Source organism: Trichogramma pretiosum, unplaced genomic scaffold (genome assembly GCF_000599845.2).
Source record: "Trichogramma pretiosum strain Unisexual culture from Peru unplaced genomic scaffold, Tpre_2.0 scaffold67, whole genome shotgun sequence".
Classification (NCBI taxonomy): Eukaryota; Metazoa; Arthropoda; class Insecta; order Hymenoptera; family Trichogrammatidae; genus Trichogramma; species Trichogramma pretiosum.
Genome location: NW_019641691.1, coordinates 516285 through 529286, shown reverse-complemented (window position 1 = coordinate 529286; position 13002 = coordinate 516285). Strand labels below are relative to the sequence as shown.

The 13002-nt window shown below is 36.0% G+C and overlaps 1 protein-coding gene across 1 annotated transcript; it reads left to right on the top strand.

The window, feature by feature from the left end:
* The first annotated feature begins 1305 nt into the window (after nucleotides 1-1305).
* LOC106656791 (MOB kinase activator-like 4) lies at nucleotides 1306-7109 on the top strand. The gene is made up of 3 exons (XM_023461876.1): nucleotides 1306-1680; nucleotides 3050-3184; nucleotides 6706-7109. Exons 1-3 carry the CDS (start codon nucleotides 1343-1345, stop codon nucleotides 6803-6805), a joined length of 573 nt encoding a protein of 190 aa, XP_023317644.1. The 5' UTR covers nucleotides 1306-1342; the 3' UTR covers nucleotides 6806-7109.
* The last annotated feature ends 5893 nt before the right edge of the window (nucleotides 7110-13002 follow it).

Here is a 13002-nt window from a genome sequence, read left to right as displayed (position 1 = left end):
TTCGTCGACGCTTCGATCGATCGATGATCGATCTTATTGTAGATTCATTGACGTTAAATCTTCGCGCTAGAAAAGCCACTTTTTCGCCCTCCTTCAGAGCATCTAAAATTTTGATTTTTTCCACCAAATTCAGCACTTTTTTATTCCTCTTCGAAGGGCAATTCATAATTAAAAAAAAGTTTTGCGCGAAAAAAAGGTTAACTTTGAGCGAAGAAACCGCGAATACGGAAACAAAATACCGCGAATACTGAAGTGAGGTCACAAACAGGGTTACCGCGAATATGGAAAATCGCGAATACCGAATCCGCGAATAACGGGGTTTGCCTGTAGCTCCAATCACTTTGGCATACTTTTTTTCTGAAAATTTGGACAATTTACAACAAAAAAGTTGCTGGGCACTTTTACTTTTGAATCATTCTACCCTGATCCAGAAATTATTTGAATATTTGTGATTTTTCATGAATTTCAAAAAAACTCTAAAATGTCCAACTTTAGGCCTCTGAAAAAGTGTCATAGAAGGCCCCAATTTTTCGAAAAATTTTTTTGGACAAATCTTACATCAAATACAAGTTTCTCATATTTGCAGAAAAAAAATTTTTTGGGCCATTCGTGTTGACAGAGAATCGGCCATATTTATGAAAAAAAAAGTTATTTAGCATGTAAACAAAGAGCTGCGGACTTCACTGAAATGATGTTCGACTTTGCTTGTTCGACCAATTCTTGCAGTTCTTTATTTATATCTGTATTTTTAATGTCACTGTCACTGTTTGTGAAGCATTAATCGCGATTCACAAACATAGATTCAAAGTTCATCTTGATCAACGGAGGTGTTTGTTCGTTCGATAGATCAATGCTAGGTTATGAGCTAAGAGCGCACGAGATACGTCCCGGTCAGTATAGCGGTGAATCTTTTCAATGCCGTTAGAGCGCGCTTCCGTTCTCGAAACGGGCGAGGATGTTGAAAAAATTTTTTAATAATCTTGTATGGCTCCAAAGCTCGAAAAATTTCCAAAACGCCAGTTGAAAAATGAAATTTACTAATTTAGCTGAAAAATTAAAAATTCTAAATTTACTCAGAGGAAGAGAAAATTTTTATATTAATATATTTAATAAAAAATACTATTAACGTAACAATCCGCTTTTTCCCTTATTATACGCGGCACTTTTTCGGAACGTAACCCCCGCGTATAACGAGGGAACCCTATACTTAAAATATTACGTACAATAGGTTGAATCAAACTCTCTTTTAAATAAAATTAATTTTTTCACATCCTGATTGACAATTACTATTTTTCAATATTTTTAGGATTTCAATCGATGGCCTGACGAACCTTTTGAAGAAATGGATAGTACGCTTGCAGTTCAACAGTACATACAACAAACAATTCGCATTAATCCAGCAAATATCGATCTTATTTTATCAATGCCTGAATCGCAAGATGAAGGAGTATGGAAGTATGAGCATTTACGAGAATTTTGTATGGAACTCAATGGTTTAGCCGTAAAACTACAAATTGAGTGTTACCCTGAAAACTGTTCTCAAATGACCGCTACAGAACAATGGATTTTCTTATGTGCTGCTCATAAGACTCCAAAAGAATGCCCGGCCATTGATTATACAAGACATACATTAGATGGAGCTGCTTGTTTGTTGAATAGTAATAAATATTTTCCGAGCAGGTAATTAAAAAATCTTGAATTTTTTTATATTAGAAATTTTTCACCAAGATTTGTATTTCTCGATTTTGCAAGAATAAACATTAGGATTCTGATGGGTTAGTGAGAAAGTTGTGTATTTTGAAATTTGATTTTTCATATCTTATTCTCCTTCCCAAGGGTGAATATGAAAAAATTCTTAAAACATGATTTTTTATGTGAAATTTGATGAGGAATTCAAATTTGTCATCCAAAATCATATTCATAACCTCAAAGTTCCTAAATTATAGAAAATAGTCCAAAGGCTTAAAATAAACATGTTCAATATTTAGCGATTAGGCCAATATTGTAATATTTTTATTGATACATCAAAATACAACTTCTGATAAATTTTGATCATCGGCAGACCAACAGACTTCATTATTGAGCTTAATACGAGTCAACAAACAAGGGTTTTCCCTATTTTTCTTTGATTCTTGATTCATATCATATTCTCTAGAAACCGTTGACACAAAATATGTCGAAATCAATTGAGCTGAAAGGATAAACGACGTCGCTTCGCTCAGCATTAATAATAATAATTGATAATAAAATAATTGATGGATAGTGAAATTATTTTAGTACTTTATGATACTTGGGCCATGGGGGACACTTTTCGGCCCTGCCACGTTTTTCGACACACATTTGTCGCTAGACACCTCCAATAATTTTTTTCGGGTTAAAACTTCCTGAAAAGTATTTTTTTATGTTATTTAATAACATATATTTTTTCAGATTTTTTTGGAATACCGATAGCTAGCATAATTTTACAATGCGAACTGCGCTAATATGAATACTCGACTCTTAGGTAGGTTAGTTTTCTAGAGACAAGCAAATTTTTGTTTGTAAATATCGAAAAATAAAATAATTTCATGATCACAGAAAGCAGGGTTAGGTCAAATACTTTGGGCTCACAAAAAATCGTAAAATTATCTCGGGAAGCCACTCAAGAATATTATTATTTTAAAATAATTTTACCAATTCACAAAATATCACATACCGCACTAAAAATTACTATTTTACAAAATAAAAATTAATATTTATCAACTCCGGAGCTCTTTTTCTAGAGAACATAGCAATATTTGATAGCGAGTGTGTTGATATTTGGTATTGTACTTCTCTCCGTGTACGATACACCCGTGCGTGCTGCTACGATTCGCGTATTGAAAAAGTATTACAATCAGAGAACTAATAATAATAAATTGATGTAATTCACATTATCTTAACGACCGATGAGTTAAAACGAGTTTCTCTTTGTAGCCGGTACAATATGATCTCTAGTTTCAACATAAGATATGATCGAAATTTCTCAATAGATCAAGTATCAAAATATATTAGTTCTTCTATTTTTCAGAGTCAGCATTAAAGAATCGTCAGTGGCCAAACTTGGTTCAGTTTGTCGGAGAGTTTACAGAATATTTTCTCATGCATATTATCACCACCGCAATATATTTGATGAATTTGAAAATGATACTCATTTATGCCGCAGGTAATTACATATATTATTATGTCGAAAAGTTATTATGAAACATTTCCCGGAAATATATAAAACAACTCAAACGAGATTTACTATACAATTTCTATAGGCACGTTGCATAGTGTGATGAAGATTTTATTTATTAACAAGGGATTTCTCTCTATAGCCTAGAAGCATTATAAATGTATCACAATTGTAATTAAGATTGTAGTAACAGCTTATAGATTCTTAAGGGGGGAAAGGTACCTAAAATCTCCGAAAAAAAAATTTTTTTTCTTGACTTTTTTGATGGATTTTTCCTCAGCTTCCCAGTGCCGTGATCGGAATTTTAAAATTTTAACTGTATCGTGATGTACAGCCTATTTAGTCCCGTTACTTTTACGATTATTTAGAAAAAATGAATAAAACAACTCAAAGGTATATCGTTGTCATTCTCTCATGAATCTCGAGATTTTCATAAGTCGGTAGCGCCATTTATTGATACTCGTTTTATTCTTTGGTTGGAGTATATCTAGCAGAAATTTGTTTGTTTACATGACTATAGGTGTACAGTAACGCCACCACTCGCAGCACGTGGGTTTCAACATATCTTCTGTCTCTCTCTGTTTCGTGCGCGAGCCCGGATCAAATGTCAATAACAGTCTGCTGACTGCTTCTTGACTTTCCAATGGCTAAAAATTACATTTTTTCGAAAGTGAAAAAAGTACATGTACAGTGAAGTTATATCTTTGCAACTTGACATAGTGTTTCATAATAAATCTATGATGATGTTTCAATAGCTTTTTATGAAAATGTGACATTTTTAGCAGTTCAAATTCAAGAAATACAGCAGTACATATGTAAATTGACATATATACATCAGTGTATATGTATGTCACTGTACTTTATGTATGTGTATAATATACACTGTATATGACTGTATCATGTACATTATTCATGTATATTGTTGAATGTGATGAACAAGATTAGTGATAATTGATCAATTTTGAGTGATTTTTTTTCAATTATAGATCCAATGTTTTATGAATGTTAGTGAATAAGTAGAGGACTGAGTTCAGGTTCTAATGTGAGATTGTGTATATTTGTGTGAAAAGTTGATTTGGACATAATCAACTTAGTTACCAGTTTCCACATAAAACCCATATTAGCGTATACTAACATTTTTGTACAACTTATAAATATGGCTTTGGGTATCTCTCTGGGATAATTGAACATTGTCCTTATGGGTCTAATATGTTGAAAATTCAAGTTGAATAACTGTTTTTTATTGTCCAAATAGTTTAAAGTAGCTTCAGTGACATGAGTGTATCATTATGACATAAACTGGTGTATTTTTGTTTTTTTTAACTCTTGCACAGTTACGTTTCATCTCCAAATTGCTTTGTTGCCGTAACTTTCCATGTGAACCGTTTGAACAAATGAGCTGAAATTTTCAGGGATTGTTCTACATGAGAATGGCTACAAACGCAAGCACTTTTAAAGGTATTGGAACAACTGAGCACTTTTTACAGGCTATGATGTAGCATAATCTGTCTGTTTATCATATATATTAATGAATAAATGTGTATATGTGGCTGGCAAATTGTGTATAACTAATTAAAAAATCTGAAAGTGCTTGCGTTTGTAACCACACATCTAATGATCAAAATGAGACCCCAAGGACTATGATTGAACCATCGGTTCTAGCTGGAACCTACGGCACAGGGGTACCTGTCAGATCTGTGGGCTTGCTTCATCGAAGAGGATTCTATAATGACTGGGACCTCAATTTTCATTTTCCAGAGTAAAAAACTTTAGAAAAGGAGTGAAAAAAACAGTTTTCTCAGTATAATCCAAAAAAAAATTTTTTCTTCATTTTTAATAAATTTTTTATAAATATAGGTTTAAGGTACCTTTCCCTCCTTAAGGCGGTACACCACCCTAGAATTTTTGAAAATTAATTTTTCTTTTTTTTTGCTTAAAGAGTCCTTTAACACCTCAAAAATCCTGTAAAAATTTTTACCGTAAGTCTAGTCTGTAAGTGCCCGAATAGTGTATAGAATAGTGTACAGTGCCGGAATTGCCGATTAAAGATATTCTTAATTTATTTTTTCTTTCGTTTACTGAAAACTTTGAACTCTTTTATCTCGAATTCACATTTTCTAAATCGGGCGGTAAGATTTCTCGAACTATCTCATTCGATCGACTTGAAATTTTAGCTGTCTATTCCTGACTGCTTTCTCAACAGAAGTACCTGGGGTTTTTGTAATATATTAATTTTCTCAAAAGTTATTAACAAATTTCACTTGAATTTTTGGTGTTTTTTTATATTTTTCGTTCAAAATGACGCCATTTTGTAAAAAAATTGACTTAAAAACAACATCACAGGTACTTTTTTAGCCATTCATATATATTTTTGAAATTTTTGTGTCTTATATTCATAACTTTAAAATGGCACCCAAAACACTAACACACCCGAAGCACTAAGAAAAAAGATGTCTCAGGGAAAATTCTGCCAAGCCACCATTTTGTTTTATACAGCCAATATAAATATCAAAAAACATTGTTTGAATGTTCTGAAAACAAGAACTTTTTACCAAATTTTAATATCTAGTATAGTTTTTTTTTATATCCGATCCCGAAATTTGATAAATTTCTTGGTGTCCAGATTTCCAGTCAAATCCAGCTCGATTTCCAGTCAAATCCTGCTCGATTTTTCAACTGGAAATCCAGCGATTTTTTTAAACAGTGAATTACCAATGATTGTTCAAACCTCACACAGTTTTCCGTGTGACAAGTAGAGGTTCTGAAAATCAATTCGAAATCAATATGAAAATCAAAGAGCGGTCGTTGGCTCAGTCGTTAGCATGCTAGCCTCGGAGACAATAGATCGCTCGAGGAGCCATGGGTTCAAATCCTGGCGAGGGCAATCGGATTTTTCCGATTGCCATTCGGCGGGTTGAGAACCCGTGTGCTCCGCCTGTCCCGGGGCGGGTTTTTTCCTGGAGGAGGAGGAGGAGGGTGTAGTGCATATGCACTACGTATATCCCCAGGTTTCCCCTGCCCCACAGGTCTTCGGGTCTGGGCGAATGCGGGACAGTAGGGAGGGGGGTAGTTAAATCTCCCTGCGCACGGGCTCCTAACCCCCTGCAGGCCCTTCTAAGAAGGTGTAAGGAGAGAGAAAAAAAAAAAAAAAAAAAAAAAAAAAAAAAAAAAAAAAAAATTCCACAAATTGGTAGTAATTGTCTCTGGACTTCATTGATGGTTATTACGGAAGCAAGTTGTACAGAAAACTGCAAGCGTAACTCCAAAATATATTAATTAATTTTTTGTGGTTCGAAATCTGCAAATTTCTTATTATATGGAATACAATTCTTCGAATCTAATTAGTTTTCCTATAGATTTATTTGAAAAAGTGTACTGCAGATATTTTCATTCTATAAGTTATGATAATTTCAATACCCCTAAAGGATATAATTACTGTTTAATTTTTTCAATATACATAGAAAAAACTATTTTTACTCACTTTTAATAATTCAATTTGATTGTTTCAGATTTACAGTATTTGTAACTAAGTATAATTTGATGTCAAAGGACAATTTAATAGTGCCTATTAACGATATCACCGAAATGAACGAAATTGATCATCAGTAAAATAAATGTTGCGAATTGAAAAATTGAAAATGTTTGTTTGAGTAGATAATAAACATGTTCATTCAATTATGATTTGATTAGTCAACGAACTTAAAAAATTTTTCAAGTTAATGTTGAAAATAAAACGTAATCTGTTGACGCACGATATCAAATTTTTTAGTATATTAGTAAAACTTCTATAAAATCGCTTAACATTTGATTTATCGGACGTCATCAAAAAGTGTTTTTAATGTGGTATAATAATTTAAAGTTCTTATTAATTTGAATCGTATTTTTCCGGTACACTATTAAATATCTCACCGAACATGATGTTTATTATTACAAAAAATGATTATCATTATATCTCTTAGATTTCATGATAGCTTCTTTAGTATGGAAGCTCATACACTAATCTTTTTTTATGCCTGAATAAATTTTTCATTGACGTATAAATAATTAAAATTGAAAATCTTCCGTTTTTAAATAAATCAGTTGAAACTTTACTTGTAATTTTAATTGTCCTAGAAACGGCTATTCCTGCCCTTTGTTATGTATTGAGCCGTCGATGAGCAAGTCAAAGATTGCACAGGGTGATCGTTGACCTTCAATTCGCGTGACTCAGTCGTTTACACCATGAAAATGCTCAAGAGTTTTCGAATCACTCACGCCGTGTAAAAAAACTTTTTTCTTTAGGAGTTCTTGCTTATGCCGAAAGTCAACAGAAATCCGCTCAAGTTGATACCCGAAAACGAGGTTGATTGCAAAACAAAAGAAAATTAAATACTAACATTTACGCATCAAAGTCTCACACCAGAATTTTCTCCCGTCAAAGAAGCAGAAACGGTAAATGATTGTGGTATTCAGTGTTAACGAGACCAAGTTCGATAATTAACTTTAAGATTGAACCCAATTATCATATAATTTATTGATATGCCACGAGCAATTTGATTAAAATGCCCTGAAAAACAACAATATGCGCGAGCAAAACTTATTTTTATATCGTATATAATTATTTTTAAATAGCACGCGTACCTAAATTAGGTATGCCACTCGATTTTACAACTCAAAAACTATTGTTCCTCATAATTTGGTGATAATTTAAGATGGGGCCTTTTGAGATAATGGGATTCTATTTAAAAAAAACGTTAAAATACTAATATCTAGTGAATTTTTTTTAAGAGCGTAGAAGGCTCGGGTAAAGCCTTTGAAAAAATTTCATGTAGGACTCGTGGGTACAGGGCTATACGGGGCAAGTCGAGAGAGATTTAACTTATAGACATTATAAAAAGAGGCGCACAATGATTGATTGATTGATTGAATAACTTTATTCGGCCACAGGGTAAACCCCATCCGACACCGTGGTATTTACATATATGTATAAAATTTCTGATATTGGTAATATCAGCAACTATTAATAATAAGCTATAGTTAAGTAGAGTGAAGTAACAAGTAGTGGTACATAGCGTCTAAGCAGTATAAATGTGTGTGAATAATAGAATGTAAATGTAGTAACAATAATAGTCGCAGTAGAAGCAGTATATAGTGGTAGTGGCACATATGAGTAGTATCAATAGTATATAATAGCACTAGTAGCAGCAGTGTTAGTAGTATACAGTAGTTGTCGCAAAAATGAGTATATTATGGTGTAACGTTGCATGGATGTCATCATCTCAGTCTCGCCTTTAACGCTCTGATGTCTTGTTCGGTTGAAACGGGGATAGGTTTTGAATCATTGGCTTCACGCATAAAAACTATGAGATTTCGCACTATTGGTGGAGCAAAGTTCAGCCTTTGAGCTGCATCATAGGCTTTCCTCAACAAATTGTGAAGTTCACTTGGCCACAAGGGTCGCAATTTCACTTTGCCATTACCCACTCCGAAAAGTGTACTAGTATTTATTGAGGCTAGCTTGGACGCATTCATTATGCAGTGGTCTCGAGTACTTGAAGACGACAGTTTGAACACAAATGCTCTGGTGTTGTTAGGCGTGGATTTGCATCTGTTTTTGGGGCTCCAAGCACGAGTATGCACCAAGAACCTACTATAGTTTTTAAGTCCTATTCCAGAGAAGACTTTGTCGAGAGCCTCCATGTCAGTCAAACTCGCATCTGTCGGGAGTCCAGTGAGTAGGATCTCACACGGGTCTGACAGATGTGAACCAGCCGGTGAAGGCAGTAAGTTAAGCAGGACAGGAGCAGGGCCAGAGACAGAGCCAGAGCTAGCAAATTTCTTCAATTCGACGATGTCAGCGCGGATATCGGCCATTTCAGTGGTCTGCTGCTCCGTCCGCGTCTCAAGAGCCACAATCCGGCCTTCAAGCCGGGACATCGAGGCTTCGATGGTCACAAGGTGTGCTGAGAGGTTGTCAAGCTTCGTGTCCAGACGCAGAAAGAAGTCAGCAAGTTGAGGAGGGAGCTCGTGCTGCAGTGAAGCACCGGTGCTCGTCATTTTTGCAGGAAAACTGTCTCAATACGTATCTATAGACTTCACAGCAGACGGTGCAGTCGAATTAGTTAGTACACTGGATCTCCACAAAATTGACAACACCAATTACCGTAGATTACAGTCACAACACTCGGCAATAAGACACGGCAATAGGTTGAAAGGTTGCTGAGAGGTTGACAGAAACTCAGGGGTGACGAACAGCTAACATCGAATGGCACTCGTTAGAGAAGATTTGGCTCTTCCTTCACCCTAGACGTTGATCGGCGAACAAGCGATGCGCAAGAGCAGTACGTCGCATGCGAAAGATCTCGAATACACGTTGCGGTAAACTAACCTTGTTAAGCAGCAGTAGACGATGAAGAAGCGTTTTTAACAATGCAAGGGAAACAACAACACCAGTGATCCAGATGCAGTTAACCCTTGCAAAATTGTTGTGCAAGAATCTGCAAGAAAAATGCCCGTAGGCAGGTCGAGGCAGTACAAAAAGCAAAAAAAACAGAGGAGCAGAAAGAAGTACGTGTTGCTATACTCACAGAGAGAGAGAGAATTGAATTGAATCGTGTTTATTAGGCAAGGGAATGCCGTATGCCTCACAGACAAATACATAGAATAATACAATTTTGTAAATAATTAATTATTACAATAGAATTTTCAACAGTAAAATAAAATAAAAACTGATACAGTAATAACGTAACATAATAATCGCAACAACAATTTATCATCGGTGAATACACCAAGATAAACGCATGAAAAAGTTTAACATCAAATTTAACAAGATAACAAAAAAACAAGGGACATACATACATAGATCATCGTAAATTACATAGATTATCGTAGATTATCGTAGATTTCAGGCTATAAAATATCTTTGGTTTCCTAAGTATAGAACGAAAAGTACATTTCTGATTTATAACAATGACAATAAGAATGAAAAGATGAAAAACATGAATCTAAATGGAAAAATGAAGTACAATGGATGACAATGGGTGATACTCCTTAATTAACACGACTGCGCAACTCGTCCAACACCAATGTCTTAAAACGTGTCAAAGAAGATGCATTTTGAGCGCTGTAAGAGAGGGTATTCCAGCATCGTGCTGCATCCTGGAAAAATGAAGCAGCATATGCCGAAGTATCGCTATTTGGAATGTAGATTCTGGCACCAACATTCAGCCTCGCCGAGCTACGCAGCTCGATAGTGAGAGAAGACATTTTTTTATACAGTGGAAGAGGCAGGCCCGTCCGAAAAATATTATAAACAGCACAGCAGAGCAAGAAAAAACGCCTGTCCTCAACTCTACTCCAACCAAGCTGTTCTCTCCGACGAGTGACCGATGAATGGTCAGAGGCTCTCATATTGAAAATGAATCGAACACCGGCATTGGCCATGCGCTGGAGCTTGAGATTAAGCGTCACTGGTAGATGATTAAAAACGAGAGAGATAGATAGAGAGAGAGAGATTGATTGATTGATTAGTGTATTTATTGGGGCCCTGAGGTATAACCACATGGGGCCCAACGGCAATTTACAGAGACAATTTAGTCAGTAAAACATTTTAACACCAAGTATAACAGAAGCAAAGGAATATTAACATTTGTGAAAATCAGTCTAGAACGTAGATGGTAGTAGTCATAGCAGCAAGTGTGCCGCTGTATCACAGTTCTTGGCACTGAGTATCTCTCAATTTTGAGGGTAAACGGAGGGGCAAGTACGAGTCCCACAATCCATACCGCCGCAGCCACTCGGTCCGCCGCACCGTGAGAGGAAAGGAGCAACAGGGTAAGAAGCATACTAATGAAAGATATCGAAGTAAAGGAGGATTAACGGAGGATTAACGGTGAATTATTTAGCAGGCTTATAATGAGATGACAGTGAGATGAAGACGAATAAGGAATGACTTTGGAAATGTGGCTAGAGGAGCGAGTAGAAACTATTGAGGGGTGAAACGTGAATAGAAGTTCATAGGAGGAGAAAGGTGGATGAGATTTAGAGCAGAAAAAGAAAAAGAACAGAGTAAGAAGAAAGACGAATGCAAGTGAGCGGATTTATGAAGAGATTCATGAAGAAGTCTGAGAACTAGGGCCGAAGTCAGAAGTCAGCGGTTCCATGTCCTGAAGTGGTGCACCACGATTCCCACTCATGTGCTGACCAGGGCCGTGGCGCTCTTGTAGTTCAAGCAAAGCGAGGTCCTCCATCGATCGAATATGGGCCACCGGTCGACCCGGCCCACACCTCATGTACACGCCGAGTCCACGCATGAATGGTCGAGGGTAGTGCAGTCCGCGCGCAGTCACAATTGTTTGCCGCCAGAGACGGTAAACGTCGCGTGGAAGTATAGAAGAAGCGCGAATGCACCCCTCGCTGTCGACACCGAGGGAGAGAGAGAGAGAGAGAGAGAGAGATCTAGGCGACTTATATTTCGCAGACTCGGGATGGTTGAATCGAGAGAAATAAGGCCAGACACAATTCCAAAACAGCAAGGGTAGACGGGAAGGCAGCCCGGTGTCGATTCACTACGTGAACAGCAGATACACTCACGCACGCATGAACGAAACTGGTTACGGATAGACAATGGTGTTGTGTCACGTGCGTAAAAAAATTTTTTTTTAACACTGCGTGCGCGAAACACGGGTTTTCTAACCTTAAAGCGTCAGAAAACCCTAGTTTCTCGCAAGCAGAGTTAAAAAATATCGTTTGCAACTAGTCCGCGAGGAAGTTGCTAACCCAGGAGTCTTTGCACCCTCGCTACGCTCGGGTGAAAACAACTCCTGGATGAGTCAACTGCTTCGCGCACTTGTTACAAAATATACTATTCTATAATAATTTGAGCATAGATCGGCCTGGAGCGGTCAGGCATATATACTTATATTGTAATATACATCAAGAGGTGCGGTAGCACCTAGCCGGCAAAGTATAAAAAAATTATTTGAAATTTAAGTTATTTTCAAAAAAAAATTATTTAAGGGGAGATATACACCAAATTTGACCGAAAAATCGATTTTTTTTTATGTTTGCTTTCGATTCTTTGACATTTGAAGTATCATTTCCCAAATTTTTAGCCCTCAAAACAAATTATTTATGTTATTATAATGTGTGTAAGCCATATCACGTCAAGTCTCGAATGGCTCGCCCGCGCGGCATTATTAGGCGAAATCTCGCAATTTCTAACTCGCTGTAAAAGTTACTAAATGCACCTAAAAAAAAAAGTAAACTACCATTTCGATAGGAAATTACCTCAGCTTTCTGATGGTGGGGTCATATTATCAAAAATTTTCCATTTTCCTCGAGAAAATTGCCGGAAAACTTTTAAAGTCGAATATCTCGAAAAGGGCATTTTCAAGGCGTTCGGCTGCCAGTACTACTGCTGTTAGTGCTGCCTCTGGTGTTCAAATTTGAGAATCAAATTTGTAAACAAAAAGCTAGCCTCTCTTATATAGCAGAATTAAACTGCACCAGCAGAAGTAGCAGAAAAATATTTATTATTTTGTTTATGTGAAGATGCAATTGATAAAAATTTCACATGGGCAACTAAAATGTCAAAATAAATCAGCTGTGTAATGAGGCTGTGTGAGTGATGTTTTATAATTTGAGAGTTGAAGTTAATTGGGAAAGTGAATTAATAAAAGTTTTTTCATCAAAATTTAAAGTAGTTCATTACCAAAGAGAAAAATAAAGATTCATAATTTTATTTAGTTTATATTGTTTGTCAGTGCTGCAGTGTAGTGATTGATTTATAGTAAAACATATTTTCTTACAAGTGATACAGTTAAAAT

Bases quoted from the DNA above. Each gene is read 5' to 3' on its own strand.
- LOC106656791 (XM_023461876.1), top strand. From the start codon at position 1,343: ATGGATAGTACGCTTGCAGTTCAACAGTACATACAACAAACAATTCGC. The intron at 1,681-3,049 runs GTAATTAAAAAA...TCTATTTTTCAG, and splicing joins AATAAATATTTTCCGAGCAG to AGTCAGCATTAAAGAATCGT. The intron at 3,185-6,705 runs GTAATTACATAT...TGATTGTTTCAG, and splicing joins GATACTCATTTATGCCGCAG to ATTTACAGTATTTGTAACTA.